Genomic DNA, 22,177 nt, shown 5'->3' on the forward strand with positions numbered 1-22,177 from the left:
AAATCTGATTTCCTGAGTCACATAGACAATGAAGAGTAAGCTCAAAATGAATCCCAGGCTAAGAAAAGAATACAAGCATTCTAAAAATTTATGCCTGAGCAAGAAAGGCACTTAATTTTTCTACTAAAACAATTTGAAATGAGAAACAAGCATGGTGGCCACTCCCACCTATGCCCCACACTTCCAGTTTGCCTGGGTATAAGAGGCACTGGCCTTTCCCAAGAGCCAGAGGCTCTTCGCTATCTATGAGTCAACAGAAAGATTCCTCATGTGACCCTTTGACTCCTGAGGGGCTCGACACAGAGCTCCAAGCTGAGGTTTTCTCTGGCATGGTCAGCAGTGGGTGGATGAGATTCTCTCTGCACCCCAGCACAGTGGTGGGCTTGTTCAGACTTGGCACGACTGGCCAAGAGCCTCAACCCGCCTGGACAATAGGAACATTCAACAATTTGTAAGTTTGAGACTCTACTCATTTGTCTTTTACATAACTACATTTTTTTTTTCCATAAGCAGAATTCTTAGCTATGACCTAAATCTTTCTATAAGGTTTTGTTAATGAGGTGGCACCAGAAAGTCTAAATTTGTGCCCTGTTCAACTGAAAGACTTAAAATTTAAGACTGCTTGGCAATTAATTATGTAATTTGAATCACATTCCTTTCCCACATTTCCATCGAATTTCAGATGACCTCCTCTTGTCCCTGCTAATTGTTGGGCCCAGCCCCTTCAGGTTTTTGTCATCCCACTCCCATTTGCAACCACCTTCCAGTACATTGAGAGCCCCGAGCACCACCTGCTTCTGCATCTGTGCCCCCGCCCTCACCAGATCACGCTGGGCCTGCTCCTACTGCCACCCATGCGTACGAGGCTCTGCCACTGGCGATGACTGCCCAGTGTTACCTCAAATCAGTTCTCACCCTCTCTTTGTCACTTGTGATCTTCCTCCATGGGGTGTCAAAAGCATTTGGGTCCCAACAGTTTCTTTTGTAATGAACTGACCTTTCTTCTGGGTAAAACAAAGGATTTGGCAGACACCGATGTCATGGATTTCACTCTTTGCAAAGTTTCTAAAACGTGATCAACTTTTGACCTAAAGAAATTGATACTGTTCCTATAAGCCACAATTTCTATGGCAAATTTAGAGCCAAAACCTTAAAGAAAAGATACAAGGGTAAAGTTCTGAGTACCAAAGAACAACCCTCTGATTGGCTGTGGCTCTTGGAAACAGGCTTCTCATACTAAGCTTAGATGGAGCAAAAGGTCAGAAAGCTTTGGCAGCCAAAGCTATTTTTCCAGTGACACATGCTAAGAGAATCAGGCTATAAGCAATGATAGAACCATTATCTGGAGAAAAATCAAGCCCTTGGGACGTTAAGGGCACTGTGAGATTGAGGGATTTAATGGAGTCGTGTTTAGAACTCAGGAGAATCCAGATTTCAAGCACGGTTTTTTTGCAGAAGACAGATGACATCTCGTGCAAGTGGTGCACAGCATGCCCCAGACCATCGAATGGAAGCGAGAAAGCAGCTCCCATTAGGAACCAGTATCTGGACTGAGCACTGGTGAACGGAAAAACACCTGTTTGTTGTCACGGCCAACATCATCTCCTCTGTGGAGCAAACCTTACCCTAATCCAACATGTTGGTCCAAATCCTTCTGGCTCTGCCTCAGTTGGAAAAACAAACCACATGCCTTTTGTTCTGGTCTTGTCCAGTGTTTGAAATTTTCTTGCTGTTAAGGAATAGCTGGTTGACTTAAAGAGCACATAGTATCTACCTTTGTGACCTTTACTAGGAGATAACTGAATGCATTGCTACCTTGAAAATCTGTTATTGCTTCTCACTACAGTTGTATCCCCAAAAGGAAAGGTCATTTTAAATTTAGAGTCCATAGGAATCTAGAATTTCAGATATGTTACAAAGAAAATATATTGAAGAACAAATATAAAACTAAAGAAGATATTTATCTATAGTTATAAACTTAAAACACAGGAAAGAAAATCCAAATAGGAAAGAAAGAATAGGAAAAAATAATAGACACAAGCTATTAAAATCTTTTCTGTAAATGTTTTTACTTTAAGATCTGAAAAGTAATCTGGTAGATTAAAAAAAGATTGTAACAGCATAAAAATCAAACAATCGTCCGGGTGCTATGACCACGCCCTCTGCTCCCCCTCGTGAGGACATCACACAAAGTGCAGATGCTGAGGGTTTCAACTTTAGCAGAATCTACTTGACACACTGTGATCAAATCATCTCACTACCACAGCCGCTTAGCTGGGCACCTGCCAACAAGGAAGCTAGCCGCGCAATACTTTTCTCAGGGGAACTAATCAATTCACCAAAATTCATGGTTAATATAAGCTCATTTTGGTTAACAAACAACTCAGTTAAAAAATGGGCAAAGGGCCTGAATAGACACTTCTCCAAAGAAGACTAACAGATGGTCCACAGACATGAAAAGATGCTCAGCATCACTAATCATTGGAGAGATGCAAATTCAAACCACAATGAGGTATCACTTCACACCTGCCAGAACAGCTATCATCTATAAGTCAACAAATAATAAGTATTTGCGAGAATGTGGAGAAAGGAGAACCCTTTTGCACAGACTGGTGCAGCCATTGTGAAAAGCAGTATGGAGGTTCCTCAAAATATAAAAAAGGGAACTGCCTTTTAATCCATGATCCCCCTTATGGGAATATATCCAAAAAAACCCAAAACACTAATTCGAAAGAACATAAGCACCTTCCAAGATATGGAAGCAGCCCAAGTATCCATCAGTGGATGAGTGGATAAAACAACTATGGGACATTTATACAATGGAATATTACTTGGCTGTAAAAAAAGAAAATTTTACCCCTTGTGACAGCATGGATGGACCTGGAGATCACTGTGCTAAGTGAAATAAGCCAGTCAGAGAAAGACAAATACCATATGATCTCACTCATATGTGGAATCTAACCAACAGACCAAACTAATAAGGAAAATGGGGACAGACTCCATAGATGGAGAGCAGGATGACAACTAGTAGTTAGGGGTGGAGGGATTGAGCAAAAGGGAAAATGGACTCATGGACGTGGACAACGGTGTGGTGACTGCTGGGGGGGCAGGGTGGGTATAAGGGGACTAAATGGTAATGGAAAAAATACAATAGATGTTTTTAAAAAGCATTTTAAAAAGCAATTTTGTGTGTATTTGTGGCACCTATGTGTGTTTGCACGGAGACAAACAGACATTATCCTGAAAAATACAGCAGGTCCACTTTTTACTGCCCACAATTCTATGGGACTAGATTGTTAGATTTTTTAACACAATGAGTGTGAATTTCTTTTGTAATTAAGCATGGTTTTATAGCCAAATTAATTTGTACTGTACTTGAGAGGTTACAGAGAGCTCTTACAAATGTTCTCTCCACTCTGATCAAATACCAAGCCAGGAACGCCCGCAGCCTTACCTCGGCACTCCACATTGGGGTCTCCCCAGAAGAGCTCCTGGCACTCGCTGCAGGTGCGGCCCCCAAAGCCAGGCATGCACTGGCACTGCCCCGTGAACTGCGGCCAGAAAACAGACCTAGGTCAATGGGCTGCAGGGCAGAAGCCGGTCTCACTTGCTTTCTCCGCTGCCAGTTAGGGGAAGTGGGACTGAGCTGTTGGCCTGAGAAGACCTCCACATCCTGACGAGGAGAAGGGATTCTTACTTCTACCCTGGGCGCTGAGGGCTAACTGCTCTGCTGCAACAGAGGCTGGAGAGGCCCAGAGCCCATTACACTCTATTTGCATGTTTCCTTACCAATCATTACAGGCCACTTAGGTCTCCCCTGCCGTGGGAGCCCTTCTTTCTGAGTATGTGTCAGGAAACATGAGTACATCTGACAATGTTGCATATGGCTGTTTGGTTCCTTTCAGACTGTGTGGCCAAGAAAACAGTCTGATTCAGCAGCCAGGGACTGGAGAGAAACTGCACTCTCCTGTCCATTCTAATGTGAGTCTGCAGCAGGGGCCCTGTATTAAAAGATTATGGCTGTATCAGGTGGGGCCTCCATGCCCGGTTATGTCCCAGCTGAGGGGACAAGTGATGGCTGACACCTGGTCTGAGCTGTGTTTGCCAAGCTGTGTGTCCTGTGGCAAGAAAGGCTGTGACCACAGGAGAAGGTGCCTTTCTCTCTCTAACTGGGACCAAGGCACCAAATAGCTGTCACCTGGACTCATAAAGGCATCTTTCCTTATGCCATGATGGTCTCACCCCAGCTACAGCGCCTCACCTCATTACAAGATGGCCCGAAGGAATGAGCAGCATCGCAGTTGCAGGGGTCACACCCAGTCCCGCTGGCCAGCTGCCAGGTGTTGGGCGCACAGCGGTCACAGTTCTGCCCGACCACATTAGGAAGACACAAACATTGGCCCGTGGCTTTGTCGCACTGGCAGTCAGAGCTGTTACAGTGCTCCTGCACGGTGCCCAGGGAATTGCAGACACACTCTGGAAAAGAGCACAGCCACGTGTACTTTGAGTCGCATTCATAAAACACACAGGCGATGCAAGATTTAGCTAGCTACATCCCAAGGGCTAAGATTTTCACTGTAAATTTCAACCTGGAAACGCAAATAAGTAGGGAAAGGAATGGAGGTTATGAAAAAAAAAAAAAAAATCTACAACTATTGTTCTCCAGAAGTTCTGATGATGTTCTGACATTTCCCGGGCAGACGTGCACAATGACACACTCTGTCCGCCAGTATTTTCAAAATACGCAGATTTAAAAAGCTGCTGGTGAATCATTGTACAGTTGAGGATTTAACTGTAAATAATAAAAAATTCGCCATGGGAATTGAGATATCTAATGATTTCAAACTCGTGGCAGGGAGCAGCAGTAATGGATGTGTCAGACAGAGCAGGTACAAGCCCTGTAAGCTAGTAAGGCTGAAGGAATCCAGTCCTGCTGGTCCTCAACATTCCACACGCGCTTGTGTACACAAAGACAGGGCCCGGGGCTGTGCAGCAGAAGCAAGGGGAAGTGCTGGATCTCTTGCTAAGAGAGAAATAAGGAGTTCTGAAAGAGAGACTTTAAAGACGGTTCTTTCTTTTTCTATCCATCGATGACAGAAAAGGTGTGAACCAGAGTGGGTATCTAGGATCTACACATCCTATCCAATCAGCAGGTTCCTGGGTAGAACTTGTGTAAAATCAATATACTTTATTGGATAGCATTTAATATGTGACAGCTACATATGTTTTCTTTTGGTTTTCTCTCTCAGGCACTGATTCATGGCTTGAGACTTCAGTTCTGCTAGAAAATGAGGATATAAAGAAAAAAATCACTCTCATCCTTATTTTATCAAAAGTGAAATTTTACCTCTCTGAACAAGTGACAAGTATACTCCCAAAGGAAATAAATACCAGAAGAATGAAATCTCCCGATGAAGAAGCAAGTGGAAACCATTCTAATGAGGTGGCAAAATGAATGTGCATCTTACTCCGACAGTCCTGCTGGAGGGCGTCCCCATAGTAACCAAATCGGCAGAGCTGGCAGTGCTCTCCTTCCGTGTGGTACAGGCACTTGAGGCACCTCCCAGTCTCCTTGTCACAGGCTTCTGGGTCTGTCGTGTCAATGTTGTGGTGACAGTGGCAAGGCTGACATGTCCCCCCAACATCAGAGGGATTGCCAAAGAAGCCCGGGGCACAGTCATCGCACCTGGAGCCTATTGTCCAATGAAAGCAAGCACAATAAACACCTTTAGCGTGCTGACAGAAAGGTCTAGTCCATCCACATTCCTGTGGAAAGTCAACCCGGGCTGTGTTCCTCATCACACTAGTTACCCAGCCTGGGGTAGCTGTACTTTCAGGGGGAAAAGCCAGCTTCTAGTTGTGAGGGAAATAAGTATTTTGTCACCTGTAACACTGCTGCAGCCTGGCTCAGAGGCCACAGTGGGCCAGGATGGCTGTAGCAGTTCTAGCACGTGGGACGTGGAGCTTCAGCTCACACACGGGTGAAGCAGATTAGGAGCTAAATTAACGATCTACCAGAGTAAAGCTTAGCTTGGTGTTAAATCTTAATCCAAGGATTATATTAACTGAAATATCACTGCCCCTGCCTGAGCAACCTCAAAATGGGGTGCTTCATGATGCCAAACTGCCTCTGAGGAATCCCAAAACCAAGGGCAAACGTTTACTGAAATACAGATAAGCATATCTAGTATTTGAAAGAGTGGCATCAAGTGTGAAACAAAAGGGAGTTTATTTTCACAACTCGCTGCACTCCTTGAGTGTTGACAGATAATGTCAGTATAACAAACAAGAACGTATCTAGCATTGACCAATTCAGTTGCCTGGGGACCCTCTACGTGATATTCTTTTCTTCCTTTTGTCCAGTGGCCACTTCACTACTTTGAGACTCCTCTCCTAGAAGCTGCATGAGGGAAGAAGTCAAATGGAAATTAAAATTTCTACTGCTTATTAAGTGTTCAGAGATTCCTTTATGGATTCAAATGAGCTTGCTCTTCTGCTCTGTTATCGCAGTAACATTATTATCATAGAGACTCAAGAATTGACTCTCACCCCACATACCGAACAAGGGCATCTTTTTAGATCCCTTCACTTTTAATTAAGGATTATAAAAATGAAACTAAAACAAATAAAAATCTTTAAAAAATAAATAAAAATGAAACTAAATTCGCTCATTCTTCATCTCTTTTCTTCATTAACAACTAACTCATAAAGACCCTTTTTCTTCAACTGTCTCAACATTACTTACCAATGTACCCAGGATTACAGACGCACGCAAGCTGTAGAGTAACAGGATCTTGATAGCAGCCACTGGCAAACTGGCGTCCACTGCCGGGACCATCTGGGCAAGGACAAGGGCGGCAGTGATCTCCTGACCCAATGATGGGATCACCATAGTAACCGGACAAGCACCTACATCCATCACAAAAGAGAAAGGGCCATGAACCAGACTTGCAAGAAACCTGCTACGAGAAAAAGTCTTGGAAACTGTGTTCTGTGTTCGGGAACACTCATTCCCCATTCTTCACGTATCCACACGGGGCACTTCCCATTGGAGCAGTGGTTCTCCGAACCAGAATGCCTCAAAAGGGCAAGTTACAAATCGGATTGTTGGGTTTCTCCCCTGTTTCTCATTTAGGCGGTCCCAGGTAATGCTGATGCTGCTGGTCTGGGGATCATACTTGCAGGGCCACTGCATCAGGGTTACACCCCTGGCATCACCTGAACCCCCTGTCACTCCTCCCCAGAGGAAGAGGTGTATCTCCCCATATGCACCCTACTGTCCTATCAGCTGCCTGTCTGCCTGGAGCATTCCAGTTGGCTCCCTCCTTGCATCAAGGAGCCTGGGAGTTGCGGGGAGAGCTTGTGGTTGTCTGTCTCTGCCTCCACCTAAGAGGCTGACCTGTCAGCAAGCCCATGGTGGCATGTTCTATAATCTAGCCTGTACCAGAAATAGAGCTGATAAGGATGCTCTCTAGCCACATGACTCTTGTGTCTCTCAGGTGCCTTCATACTTGGGTAGGGACGCAGGGTGTTTTTTATCAACTCCCAAATCCAGAAGGTCCCATTTCCTTTCCTCACAGATAGAGACCCCACACAGGTTAAGTGATTTGCAAGGCTTACACACTTGTCAGCAATGGGCCAGGGCTTGAATCTAGCCTTCTGACTTTTGGCAAGGAATTCTCTGACATACTGCTTCTCAATGTGAATGATACCTAGATTACTTTTTAACTTCCTATAACATAAAAGCTTAAAGGAATTTGAAGATCATCTAATCCAACCTAGTTTATTCTACTCACAGGAGGTTGGATACTTGGAGAGGTGAGTGAACTCACCCAAGGTAATAAAGCAGGTCAGAAGCAAAACTGGGCCTGGAACTCAGGTCTAAGGATTTCCAATTCAGTTTGCTTTTCACATTTCCCCCACTTTTTTGAGGCAGACGTTAATATTTTTTAAATGGGCGTGGGGAAGGATGAAGAAATAGGAGGGAAAAGTTGTTCAGAGCAAATTAATCATGCGCTGGGGGAATTGATGGTGATGAAGCAATTTCCTACAATGGTTTTTGAGAAAGTTTTCTAAGTGAAATAAATCCAAATACATCACGACAGGAATTGAGTGTTCACTTCCTGCCGTCCCCTCTGCTTCCCACTGCAGGAACAATCTGAGCCTGGAGCTTCTTTTTGAATTCATGGGATTGATACTAATTATCTTGGAAAGAGGAAAACAATGACGAGGAATTGGCTCAAACTAGACAGCAGAATGACAAATACTTCAATAAAGTTTTGTCATCCAAACTAGGGCTAAATATCTTCCCTCCTCCCACACCCTCTCTCATTCTCCGGCAATAAATCAAAGTGCTTTTCAAGTAAAATCCAAGAACAGTCAGAAACACCAATGAAACCATTCTCAGGGAACGTTCTCACAGACATTGCCGAGTGCGCTGATTTCAACTCAGCATGTGAACAACCACCTTTGTTTACTGTGTTCGATTTTTATCATCTGTCTTTTCCTCTAACTCATTCTCCATCTCTCATTGGAAGAACAATAGAAAACTTAACGCAGAAAACAAAAGATGACACCAATATAGTAATTTCTTCTTCTCAGTCTGGTAGAACTGTTTCCTTGTAGTCTTTTAAATACAGTTTTGTGGTTGGAGGGAATAATTTTTACTCAAAGGAGCAATCACTGGAACCTCCAAATTCACGAACACCCCCAGCATGGAGCCAAGACCACACATCTGCCTTCATGGACATCTTCACGCCCTCAGTTAACTGCATATTCATTTTCACTCACAGTTTCTCTTTCCGCTGTTGAGCAACTTCTGTACTGACTGAAGCGACCTGCTGAAATTTTTAACACAAAAATCCTCTATAGAGTGGATGGATATCAAAAAAAAAATTTATTGACATGGAAGGTGGGACACTAGTTCTCAAAAAAAAAGCAGGGTTTAATAGCATGTCTGCCTTTCTTAATTAGTGGTGAATAACGTAAGTCGGCATGTCATTTTCTCATATGAACTATTTCTTATCGACTGAGCAGGGCTGAGATGTTACTAGAAGCACATTCTGTCCTATTCTTACTGTATACAGTGCAGTGCTTTGCATCCCCAGTAATTATCCAATTCACACTTGCTACCTGGAGAACAGATCTACTTTTGCACATTTTCTATGGTCTCCTGGAAACTGTAGCTACATAAAATGTTTCAAAAAAAGCTATTTAAAATGACAAACCCCACTTGGACTGGGTTTCTCCGTTGACCGACATCAGGCATTAACATCGCACACACCTCATCCTCGGCCAGACCCTGCTGAGACGGACCGATGATGTCTGCATGGTCTACGGCAGTCTCTAGGATGGCTCTCCAAGAGGGCAGATTCATGTCGGCTGTGTTCTCTGACACACCCACAGCCCCAGAACAATGCCTGGCACACGAAGGTGTAAACTAGGTATGTATTAGGTGAAGGAGTTCCTAGAAGATACTGAAGTGGTCAGAAATGACTGAGCCACCTGGACCGTGGTGGAGATCCATTCAGGGGTTTCTCCAAGCCCCTGTTTGCCCAGCCAAAAAGGATTTCATTCCCTTTACTTTGAAGAGGCTTCCTCCACGTACCTTTCACAGTTATGGCCCATGGTATAGTCCTGGCAGCTCAAGCACTCCCCTGTTGCCGAGTCACAGTCATCAGCGTGGCCATTGCACTGGCAGGGCTGGCAACCCGGAAAGCCCCAGTACCCAGGTAAGCACCGGTCACACTGCCGAGCATACACCCCCTGGAAACAGTGGCACTGGCCAGTGATGGGGTCGCAGAAAGCATTGACAGATCCTTGCAGATGGCACTCACAAGCTGCAGAGACAGGCAACCGAGGAACCACCTTGAGAGACTCATTAACTGCAGACACACCCCTTAGATAAGCACCCTCATGCCCAGGTCAGGATGCTCATGGGTTCATGTGATCAGCGCCCAGAGTGAGGCATTGCCTTCTGAAGCTACGGCAGCCACACCAGTATGCTTCAGATCATCTGAATGAGGACATTACAATTCTGATCAACCTACGTTTGCATCCACTGGGGCCGAAGCCAAAGTTTCCAGGAGCACATCTGTCACAGGTTCTCCCAACCACGTTCGGCCGGCACTGGCACTGGCCTCCGTTGGGGTCACAGACGGAGCTTAACGAGCCCTGAGGGTCGCACTCACAAGCTGCAGGGGAAAGAGAGGCCAGAACCTGTGACACAGAACAGCTGCTACCCCCCAGAAATGAGGGCAGCTTGTCACACCTGGCTCTGAACTGGCCCGTCCCTTCCCTTGGGCTCTCCCTGACCCTTCCTACTTTACTACCTAGGCTTATTCAGAAGTCCCACAGAAAACTATCGCATCCCTATGGAGGCAACAGGAGACAGAGTTGGCAGATACAAGCAGCTTCTTTAGGAAGAGGCTATTGAGGTTTTCCTTCCTTGCCTCCAAAGCTTAAATACCATAGGACCTTAAGACAAGAGCCAGGTGACCTCTGGGGGTTGGTCGGGGGTTTTCAGTTCTGTGCTGCTCCTCTGATTCCATCCTCATGGACTTTTCCCCTAGGCGCCTGTTGTGTATTTCTTGAATATTGACTGTATTGGCAATGGTGCTCTATCACTGAAATATTCTTTAAAAATAAATAAATAAAGACAGACTATCATTGAGACACTATTTTCTTTGTGCTGATGGAGCTCCAGGGCATGCCTTCCAACATACCTCATGATACCAAGTGCTCTCTCGGCTCTGAGGAAGGGAGCAGGAGCAGCTGCAGGAATACATACCCAAGCCTGTCTGGTGTAACAGGGCAGAAATGCTAAAGATCATGTTTCTGCAAACGTCAGTCATCGGCGTTTTCACAACGCTTCTGCTGTTCTCCAGACATCGGTATCTCTGAAAGGTTTCCCAGGCACTGTTCGTGATGGACCCATCTCCCGAACCTCCCACGGTGAAGATGTCCAGTGACTTACAGAATGGCATGAGGACAAGCTATGAAAAAATGAGAACAGCAAAGTGTCCTTATGGTGGTATCTGGTTCTGGTGTCATCAATTAAAGCCAAGTAAATGCAAAAACCCAAAATACTTTTGACTCTTGAAAAGAAAACAAATTAGATTCATTTACTAAATCTTTCCATTCTTAAAATATTCTTGCCAGAAAAAGTTTAGATAGCCCTTAAATAGTTTGATGGGTGTTCTTTAAAGATTTTATTTACTTATTTTTAGAGAGAGGGGAAAGGAGGGAGAAAGAGTGGGAGAGAAACATCACTGTGTGGTTGTCTCTTGTGTACCCCCTACTGGGGACCTAACCCACAACTCAAGCGTATGCCCTGACTGGGAATCGAACCAGTGACCCTTTGGTTCTCAGGCCAGCACTCAATCCACTGAGTCACACCAGCCAGGGCTAGTTTGATGGTTTTTGAAGTGGTATTTTTAAGACACTTCATATTTTCAGAAAGAATCACCTTGAATATATCCTTCCCAGAGGGTAGAATTTTATTAAAATAAATGAGCAAATCAGCCTTGGAGGTGGAAAAAAAAAAAAAGATTCTGCCTAGCCTTTCAGCATTACCCCTCCACAAACCCTCTGGGAAAGCAGATGAACACTTTCTGCCCAGTCTTCCCTGCTCGTGTCTGAAACGGCCTTGCACTTACTGAATCGATAAGCGTGTAGGGACTCTCCACAGTGCTATCGGAGGAGGTGTACTGGGGCAGCTCTAACCTGACTGTGTAGTTCACACCCTTCTCAAAGCACACAGGGCGTGGAAGGACGACGTACCTGCCCCAGAGCAAAACAGAACAACAAAAGACAAACTTTAAGTAACCAATCAATCAACCAAAGCTCTACACAACTTATTCTGAAGGAAGAAAGGCAACAGTCAGTGCTTGGCTTTGCTGTGAAAGGGTAACTGTACAATGCGCAAGGCAAGATATAATAATGATAATTATTATTAGTAGTAGTAGTATTTATTAGTTTTATTGAGCTGCAAACCACTGTCACACTGACCTCGAGCCAGGTGATAAGGACACCACCTGGTTGTCATCATCAGGAACTGTGTTACCACATCGGCTGCTGGTTGGAATCTTCCCAGGTCGCTGCACTGTGATGACAGCTTTTTCCCAGTGGTCGGGTAGCTAGAATAAGAAACAATCAAGCAAAAGGACCATATGCACTGGCCCACTGCTGCCTGTTAATAAAAACGTCTCCCGATCCGTCACTTGCCAAGTTTAAATAGAAAACACTCTCTTGCATTGCCCTTCCCCCTGACCATTTCCTCTGCTATAGCCCCAGTTCCCGCCCAAATCCCTTCTCTCCTGGACAATGAAACAGCTTCCCAACTGCTCTCCTTGCTTCTCCCAATGTCCCATTATTTCCATCTTAAAACACAACTCAGATAATGACAACCCTCTGCTCAAAGTCCTTCAAAAGCTTCCTCTTAAGAGAGAGCCCATGTCCATTTACTGATCTAGCATTTTTCCAGCAGCATGTCTGACCATATCCCTCACCTAGCTGTGTGGAGTGACTCTCAGAACACTCTCCTCTCCTTTGCTCATGCTATTCCTGACTTCCTCGTGTCAAGATTCCATCTATGTTTAAGGCAAGGCCTACATCTGAGTCTCTTCGAAACATTTCGGCAGCCCCTGGCCCGGCCCAACTGGCGTGAAGCTCTCATCCTCTAGTGCTGTTTGTCTTTCTGCTCTTACACCATCCACGTCTACCTTTGGTCTTTCCTACACTTAGGGTGCTTGTTCCCCCTGCCCCACCCCCAGGGGAGTGCAGGCCATGAGGGCGAGGGGAGGATCTGATACAGGCTCATCCCACCTCAGTTCTCAGCAAGGTTAAGTGCCTAGCAAGAAACTGCTAAGTGTTCCTGAAATTGAATTGAAGAAAAATGTACATTTTCAATTCCATGGAGGCTAGAAAGTCAGAGAAAAATTCCTCTATTCAGTGCAACCTACAAATTTCACAAAAACATACTTTCCATTAGGAAAAAAAGATTTCTCTACCAATATCCTCCCCACCCGCAATAATTAACCAAGGGTTTACCTGTGGCTCGTAGCGAATTAGGATGTCGTACTCCATGGAGTATGGTATGTTGTCAATGAAAAACTCCAAATAAGCCCCTTCGGGCACCCGGACAAAGCCCGCTCCAGTCCAGGAGGGAACCCGGTCCTGCACATACTGCCGCTCCACTACGGTGACGCCCTGAGGACAAGCACACCGTCCTTATGCTTTACTTGAAATGCGAAGTCAAAGAAATCTGAGTTCACCCAAAGGTCCAAAACTCTATATATTATACCTAACTTTTGCAGTCACATTTCCCAGTAGATTGTAAAACATTTTGAATATATAGACAGCAAATTGGCTTCTTTTTAGTTTTGTGGTTGAGGTGGTCTCGGGACATTAGCGATGGGACTCAAAGGCCTAGGACAGAGCTTCTATGATGTAACCAGGACAATGAGCACAAAGGAAGGAAAGAGAACACCCCAAATGCTATTATCAGCAGGGCTAGGAGTGACGAGGAATTTCCCAGATTTTCTACAAGGTGAGTCCAATATGTAGTGGATTTATTTCTGTCTTCCTCATTGGCATTCGTTTCAGGCTTCAAGTACAAGTGAAGAAGCTTGATATAATCATGCAAGTTCACTACTGATGGATGTTCAATCATGAACATTCACTACTGATGAGTTCATTGTGACTCACTGAGACTGAAAATTGATCAAGTTGAGCTGCTTAACTCCAGCAAGCATTTGAGTTTGTTTACAGGGTTATAATACCCGTGATCAGTCATCTCCAAAGAGAAAGTCCTTCATTCCCTGGATGTATGTGTGCAGCTTTCCCCATTAAGAGGTAGAACCTACATCACCCCACCCTCAGATCTGGTCTGGCCTTATGACGTGACCAAAAAAAGGTGAAAAAATGACATTCTGGGATTTCTGAGCCCAGGTTTTAAGAAACCTGGTAGTTTGTTTTCTCCTTGGAAGCCGGATGCCATGTAAGAAGTCTCACTGTCCTGCCTCTACCATGCTGTGGGGGAGCCCAAGACAACTGCTTGAAGATGTCATGCAGAGAAAAACAGCCATCCATGCTGAAGTGCCAGATGTACATTTCAGCCACTAAATTTTGAATGGCTTATTACACAGGAACAGCAAATGGAAACAATATCCTCTCTGAGTAGTTACTGTAGCAGATCAACAATAAGTGTGGAGCGTAAGTGGAAAGAAGAATGGAAGAAGAAAAAAAAAACACAAAAATACCCACCAACACCAAATGTCCCCGAGTCTCTGAGTTGTAGACTTATTTAGCTTTAAATATGACTGTTCTCAAGTCAGTATGGTTCTGATCCTTACTTTGGGCTCAATGACAAAATACTTCTTACCTGGTCTGTTCACAAATGTGTGTATGCCATTACTGCTCCCCAAACACTGCTTTACTAACCTGCCAAACACCCCCTACTTACAGGCCCAAAGTTGGCTTCTTCCGCTTCATAGATGTAGTGGTCCAAGGTGGTAAAGTAGTAGCCCGGCTCCACCTCGTTGCACTGACGTCCGATCATGTGGGGTCGGCATGTGCACTGGCCCGACTCCGAGGAACAGCTGGAAGGGAGCGGAGCTGGGTCAGTATGCTCGCCGCCGACGCAGGAACCCACTGGACACAGCTGTACATTTGCCATGAAACATTACATGGGTAAAATATTCGGGTGGGGTTTTCTTATTTCTTCTGGAAAGTAAGTATTTGGAAAAAATACTGCCTGTGAATGAATTCCAAACTGCAGTTGAAAGCTCAGCATGACCTGGTCTTTAACTTTTATCTCCCTTGCCCGGTTTTCACCGTGCTCCATCTACACCAAGTTACGGTTTTCTGTAGATACAACAAATATTTTTGTTTTGATTTTTTTTTTTTTTTTTGCTTAGGTTGTTTGCCTTATTGTCCATTGCAACCCCTTTCTTGGGCCCTACCCAGCTCCTGGAAAGGACAGTTCTAACTTAGCTGCCCCAGAGGCTAACAGCAGATTCAAAAGGACAGCACTCAAATCCCTCTCATGTTCTCTACCGGGAGAAGACACTGCCACCCGCTGAGTCAGCCAAGTCAGAAATGTGGAAGTTAGTCTGCATATCAATCAGACACCACCTTCTGTGATTTCACCTCCTGGCACCTGGTATATCTCTTCCCCTTTCCATGGGCTATGCTTGCCTTTCTTCCTCCTCTCACTCATAGTAAAAGCAGTTACAGTCTTCTAATCAGCATCCTTGTTGCCAATCTTCCAACTTCCCAACCCAAACCGCCATGCCCAGAGCTTCCCAAATGAATCTTTCTAAGATGCATTAACCATATCACTTCCTGGCTACAACAGCCTGGAGGCAGAGCAACAGGACTTCCACAATCTGGCCCCTCTCTCTCTTTCCACCCTCATCTCTTCCCTCAGCTCTCCAACCACACTGAACTACTCACAATTTCTGAAGTGCACTGAGTGATTCAGGATCCCTTGCCTTTGGTTATACTGTTCAGCCTGGATTGCCCTTCTCCCTGATTTACCCAACAAAGGTCCACCTATTCTTTCCACAGTGAGCTCACCAATGGCTCCTGCTGTGGCATTTCCGGACCATCATCCTGCTCCATAGAACAAACTGCCTTCTCTTTCATGCCACCACCTCCTTGCAGAAGAAACGATGCACAGCATCTACAGCAAAGCTTGTCAGGCAGTAGGTGTTCATTAAAGTTGAGGCACTGTAACTTCAGATCCCACTCCAAATCCTTTGCTTGGTTCCCTCCCTCTACTATTCTGGTGCTTCCTGAGGCTTCAGCTGTTCCCTATCTGTCCTGTTAAGACATTTATTGTCTTCTCTCTAGTAGCATAACTATTGGCAGACCTATCTAACCCCTTCATGCCTGTAAATTCCTCAAGGGCCTGGACTGTGCCTTATTTACCTCAGTCAGTCCTGTGGGGCCTGGCCCAGTGCTCTGCATGCATTGGTTCAATAAATAAGTGTGTGGCGCATAGCAGATTCTGAATTTAAAAAATAGGAAATTTAATGTAATAATAAAGCTTTAGATCTGGCTGGTGTGGCTCAGTGGATTGAGAGCTGGCCTGTGAACCAAAAGGTTGCCGGTTCAATTCCCAGCCAGGGCACATGTCTGGGTTGTGGGCTGGGTCCGCAGTTGGGGGCATGCAAGAAGGAACCAATCTATGCTTCTTTCACACACTGATGGTTCTCTCCCTCTCTTTCTCCCTTCCTTCCCCTCTCTCTAAAAATACGTAAATAAAATCTTAAAAAAAAGATCTTAAAAAAATTAGTCATTAGTTTTTTAGGTAACACATATCTCGGGATAAACTACAATGCATTCATGTTGTTCTCAGTCTATGTCTGTCTTTTTCCTCAGAATCGTGACTTCATGTATGTAGTAAAACCAAATCACACACCTTCATTTTTACTTCATTAAAGTCAAGATATGGTTTGAAATTGTTACTTTAAACCCATTCCCAGACTTCTCTTTTTTTCCTCATCCCAAACTTCATTTTAGAACAAGTACTTAAGTCCCAATGAAGTCTTCTTCCGTATACCATGGAAGTCATTTTTACCCTACAGGAATCTGAATACTTAACATCCTGTAGCGAATTCCCAGACCAGGAAACACTGTTCCACTTAGGACTTAGCCCTCTTTTGGCACAGTCCACCAACAAAAGCCAGTTTCAAAAATCCAGGCATCAGACATTACATCATATGGACAAAAGAAAGTATTTCCTCTCCAGATGTTTACTGAGGGAACAAATGCCCAAAACACGAACCATCGAAGGAGACAACTTGATCCTTCATATGCTATCGACAGAGAATAAGCAATAAAGCTGAGGAGAAGGACGGTGGGCAGACTCCTGGTGTGGCCTTTTACCTGCTGCCCAACTGTAAAGAAGAATCAGTGCAGGAGAACCCGATCAGGTGAAAGAATTCCCTTAACATCCGCCCTGGCAATCTCTGCTCTTTCCTAGGCATGGCTGCAATTCAACACTTACTCCTTTAGTGAACGCATTCTTGTGGCTTTACCTACCCCTGTGCAGATGGCCCTCACACCTATGGCTCCTGGCATTCATTCAGCTCTGCTTTGGCGAGACACTTCCAGCCAGGAACAGGGCATTTCCATGGTTTGCCCACCTGTCATCTCTAATTCATCTCGTCACCAACTGCTTGTGCCTCACACTGACTTTATCTTCAGCTCTGCTATTTCTGTCAGCAGACTTAAAATTCTTCTGATATGGTAGATGAGACATAAACTTCCCTTTCCTTTATCCTCAATATCTAAGACTTACTTCAAGATGTTTCTCAACTCAGTTTCCGCCGGCTGTCACTGCCACTATCTTCCTGCAGCGCCATCATTCTGTACCTGCTGCTCTAGCGAACTTACAAACTGACCTCTTGAGCTCTTCCCTCCCCCTGCCCAGCACATCCTGCCTACATTGCCGAACCAATTTTCCCATAGCATTGCTTTCATCACTTCACAAAAATCCACAACTGTTTCTACTTATTGTATCAAGTTATGACGTCCCTGCCTGGTTTCCAGAAGCCGGTAGAACCCATGCTTCTTATTCTGGTGTCCGCCCTTTGCTTTCAGATCACACTCCTTATACTCCTCCACAAATATTTACTGAGCAAATATTGGCCCTGGAAGCTGTGCTTCCTGGTGTTAATACTCTCACATTTTGGCCCATTGTTAACTTTCTTCTGAATCAATCCTTACTCCTTAGTAAAGTCCATTGTTTCTGCTAAATAATGAGAAAGAAAAATGGGGGAAAAATAATCCTTGTCCTAAGGAACTTACGATCTAATTTGGGAGATAAACAATAAAGCAATTGACCACTATGACAAATCAAAATGCGGTAAATACCTGTATAGAGTTACGAGGAATGTACTATCGGTTGCAGGGGGGTCCAACCTGCGGCCCACAGGCCATATGCAACCCAGCATGGCTATGAATGCGGCCCAACACAAAATCATAAATTTACTTAAAACATTATGAGTTTTTTTTTGTGATTACGTGTTACAATGTATTTAACGTGTGGCCCAAGACAGCTCTTCTTCCAGTGTGGCCCAGAGACGCCAAAAGGTTGGACAGCTCTGGAGAGGAAAGCATTGTTTGTCCAATTAAGAGCAAGAGCTCTGAAGGTCACAGGGGACCTTGACAGGCAGAGGGAGGACAGGAATGATAGGAGCAAAGAGGGGTAATGGAGGAATTGAGCAGAACCGGTCATGGTCAGACCAGATCTTGACCTTGCTGCACTCATTCTCACCACTACGCCTTCAGCAGCCTTCTTCCTCTCAGCTAGAACGCCTCCTGTCACATCTCTCAAATCTCATTCATTTTCTCTTTTTGTTACTTTTTAAAAAGATTTTATTTACTTTTAGAGAGACGAGAAGGGAGGGAGAAAAAGAAAAAGAGGGAGAGAAAGATTGACGTGAGAGAGGCATCAATCAGTTGGCTGTCATGTGCACCCCAACCGGAGACTGAACCCATAACCCGGGCATGTGCCCCGACCAGGAATCGAACCGGCAACCTTTTGCTTTGCAGGATGATGCCCAACCAACTGAGCCACACTGGGTCAGGGCCTTACTCATGTTTTAAAGTCCAAGCTCAAATGCTACCTCCTCCATAGTGAGGCAAGAGGTTTATTACATGTAATCATTCTTTCCTGTGTTCATGTAAAAATTATATTGGATAGACACGGTACATGTTATAAGTTTATATTTCCCTGTTACTAGATATAGATTTCATTGATTGCATCAGTAAGGTAGAATAAAGACTTAAGGTAAGACAAAAAAAATCAGGCTCTGTGGTAGGCGGAATGACCCCAAAAGATGTCCTCAGCCTCATCCCAGGAATCTGGGCATATGTTACCTCATGCAGCACAAGGGACTGATATGACTGAAGTTAAGGACCTTGAAATAGGAGGTTATCCTGGATTATCCAGGTGGGCCCAATGTAATCACATGAGTTCTTAAAAGTGGAAAAAGAAAGCAAAAAGAATGGGTAAAAGATGTGACAAGAGAAGAATCTGATTCGCAGTTGTTGGGAAAGAAGGAGGCCATGAGTCAAGGGATGTGGGCGCTCCTGGAAGCTGGGAGGGGCCCTCCCTGAGAGGCCGCAGGAAAACAGGGGCCCATCCTACAACTGAAAGGAACTGAGTCCTGCCAACCACTCAAATCAGCAGGAAACAGATTCTCCCCTAGAGCCTGAAGACAGAAACACAGCCCCACCGACATTGTGATTTTAGTCCAGACTGGGACTGACACACAGGACTGAAACTATATAAATTCTTTTTAGGCCACGAGGTTATGGTAATATACCATGGCAACAACAGAAAACTGATACAAGGCATTTTTTTTCTACTTGAGTGAAGGCCAAGACTATTTTTTAAAAACACAGATTTCTCATAAATACAGAATTTAGCAACTTGTTTAAAATTCTATTGGAAGGAAAACTCATTTCATTTAAAAAGTGATGAGCAGAGCAAACACTGTACAGTTTCAATTTTTCTCTATTACTAAGATATTAGGGGGAAAATAAGGATAAAAAGCATCATTCATGAGAACTACCACTGTTCAACACTGATGTCTCCTCCATAATTCTGATTACCAATAAGTGTTGTTTCTCAGTGATGCACAGTAAGCACTATTCATTTTACCCAGAGTAGCCCTCCCCTGCAAAGAACGGTATTTTCTTAAGGGGAAGGAGCTGTGCTCTATATTCCCTATATGTCCAAATACTTATAATTAACAAAGGGTTAGGTATCCACTTAATATACTGATGAAAACATATATTAATTTCTGCTCTTGTTTCAAAGTATAATAATTTCAGTTCCTCACTTATTGAGTGCCGCAAGGCCCATTGCACTGGGTACAAAGGGAGATACAAGAACAAGTAAGACGCAATCCCTACCTAAAGGCACCTCTGGAATACAAATAGCTACAATAAGTAGCCAAATAAAATAAGTGCTAAAAGAGATGCAGAGGTAATGTGTTGTTGGGGGCTAGGGATTTCAGTCTAGCATGTTAGAAGTCTTCAAGCCAGATATCAAAGTCCTAAATTAATGAAATGACTTTGAAGGATGATGTAAAGATGTTTACATTTTTCAATGCTTTTTCCCCTCTTTAATTTTTTTAAAGTATTTTTTATTGATTATGCTATTACAGTTTTCCCAATTTTTCCCCCTTTATCCCCCCTCCACCCTGGCCCTACAACCCTCCAGCCTTAGTTCATGTCCATGGGTTGTACATATAAGTTCTTTTAAGTCCTCTGTTTCCTATACCATTTTTAAATCTCTCCCTGTCTACCTTATGCCTACTAACCACGCTTCTTCTTCCCTGTACATTTTCCCCCCTATTCCTCCCTCCCCCCTCCCCACTGAAATCCCTCCATGTGATGTCCATTTCTCTGATTTCAATGTTTTTAAAACATTTAAAAGCAGCAATTACCTAACAACCATTCTTACGTATTCATTAAAGCAGGTTATCTGCTAGGCAAATCTTCAATAACCTTACATTATTTACACTAATTAGGTTTTACTTCTTAAAAAACATTCAAAAGTTCAGATTAGCTGTCAACATAATAGACATGGATTATTAAGCTTTTATTCTTCTACAAAAATCCATTTGGCTCATTATACAAAACATTTTAAAAGTTTTTCCACTTCATATGATTTTTACACTTAATTGTGTCCTTGGTCAAAGTAATTAAGGAATGTTTGGGATCATACTTAGAGACTGTCTCTCCCAAGGAGTATGTATTTAGTTTTTATATTTAAAAAATCTTGTTCCTCAAACTCTTTAACTCAATCAACATTTATTCGATACCTACTATGCATCCAAGGCAAAGCAAAGGAATATTATCAGATAGAAGATATTTGTGAGTGGTTGCACAAATCATTCATTCAAGAAGTATTTCCTGAGTGTCTGCTATGCACCAAGCATTCTCTAAGTGGATGGGTGTTCAGAAGATTAGGCCTCGACCACTCCTATGGAGCTCTAGAGAAAGTCCTCATGAGGGAACCTTGGAAAAGGCCCACCACGAAGCTCTGTAGAGTCACAGGACCAGAGGCTTCTTGCACGGTTCTCTTTTGGCACCAGTCATGCCAAAAAACAGGGTGTCTCATCACTCATGTTAGAAAGATCAAATTACCTGCTTTAAAATCTCCACTGAAAATTTTTGCTTCACAAACTCCCTTGATTAGCACATTCTGGTTTTTATAAATTTTTGCAAGAATACAAGCAGCAGCTCAGGGGCTGCGTAGATTTAGAGACAGGAAACATGTGTGGAATAGAGAAGAAGAGGAAGGGAGTGTAAGTAATGTAAACCATTTAAGATAAAGGAACATAGGACATTCCTGACTTTATGACATCATTTGGAGAATCACGGATGTCATTTTCATCTAACCGAGAAGAACTGTAGGTGTGATGACAGCTTTGAATTGGGGAATAAATTAGTAAAGGAATCAGCATGTGTTCTGGGCGTCACAAAGGAAAGTCAGAAAAGCGATTCCATAAGCAGAAAAGTGGTTTGTCTTTCTCTCTGGCTTTTATGGAATTATCCTTGCTTCCTTCCCTCTGGAGGTTTTCTAACAACAGACATTCAATACTGGAGTTTCAGAGGGTTACATACATGCTTTACTGAGTTTACTACACTATTTACAATAAAACAAACCCAAATACGGAGGCCAAACAAAACTTGTTCTTACTGCCTGAAATCTCATTCCTTCCCCGCAGACTACTGTGGTGTTGGGAAATAACCTTGTCAGAGAGTCAGTTTTTGAGTACACGAAGCTTGCTCAATGAATTCAGCATGTTCTCTCTGGGAAAGTTCAGGGACAAAGAAACATCTGCCTGTTCTCTCGGCAGCCACTCACACTATCTTCACCAGATGTTCTGAATCTGATCCCGTAACCAACAGAGCCCAAAACTCTCTTTGACTCAAAGGTAGTTAATTAAACTTCCAGAAATTTAACATCTTGCCAAACATGTATTATGATAGTTTCTGGTAGAGCTTCATGTCTCATCTATTCAAGGAATACCAGTGCATTTAATTAACTAAAAGTTATTATATGTAATTTTCATTAATAAGCTTGGAAGTAGAAAAATAAAAGAAGAAAATGAAAAGACTCTTTACACAAATCAAAACGAGAGTTCCT

At 43.7% G+C, this 22,177-nt stretch overlaps 1 protein-coding gene across 3 annotated transcripts in view; it reads right to left on the reverse strand.

Moving 5' to 3' along the window:
* The window catches only part of LAMB1 (laminin subunit beta 1), a 68,857-nt gene that overhangs the window by 22,327 nt on the left and 24,353 nt on the right, over positions 1 to 22,177 (reverse strand). For all 3 annotated transcript variants that reach the window (XM_045193483.3, XM_024558440.3, XM_071221687.1), the window contains exons 14-24: positions 14,465 to 14,600; positions 13,051 to 13,209; positions 12,010 to 12,137; positions 11,658 to 11,781; positions 10,790 to 10,994; positions 10,050 to 10,193; positions 9,608 to 9,839; positions 6,746 to 6,909; positions 5,469 to 5,693; positions 4,262 to 4,476; positions 3,455 to 3,551 (exon numbers count right to left, since the gene is read on the reverse strand). In XM_045193483.3, the coding sequence (XP_045049418.2) occupies positions 3,455 to 3,551; positions 4,262 to 4,476; positions 5,469 to 5,693; positions 6,746 to 6,909; positions 9,608 to 9,839; positions 10,050 to 10,193; positions 10,790 to 10,994; positions 11,658 to 11,781; positions 12,010 to 12,137; positions 13,051 to 13,209; positions 14,465 to 14,600 (1,829 nt within the window). The remainder of the gene's footprint in view (positions 1 to 3,454; positions 3,552 to 4,261; positions 4,477 to 5,468; positions 5,694 to 6,745; positions 6,910 to 9,607; positions 9,840 to 10,049; positions 10,194 to 10,789; positions 10,995 to 11,657; positions 11,782 to 12,009; positions 12,138 to 13,050; positions 13,210 to 14,464; positions 14,601 to 22,177) is intronic.

The sequence above is a fragment of the Desmodus rotundus genome, chromosome 6 (genome assembly GCF_022682495.2).
Source record: "Desmodus rotundus isolate HL8 chromosome 6, HLdesRot8A.1, whole genome shotgun sequence".
In the NCBI taxonomy this organism is placed as follows: domain Eukaryota; kingdom Metazoa; phylum Chordata; class Mammalia; order Chiroptera; family Phyllostomidae; genus Desmodus; species Desmodus rotundus.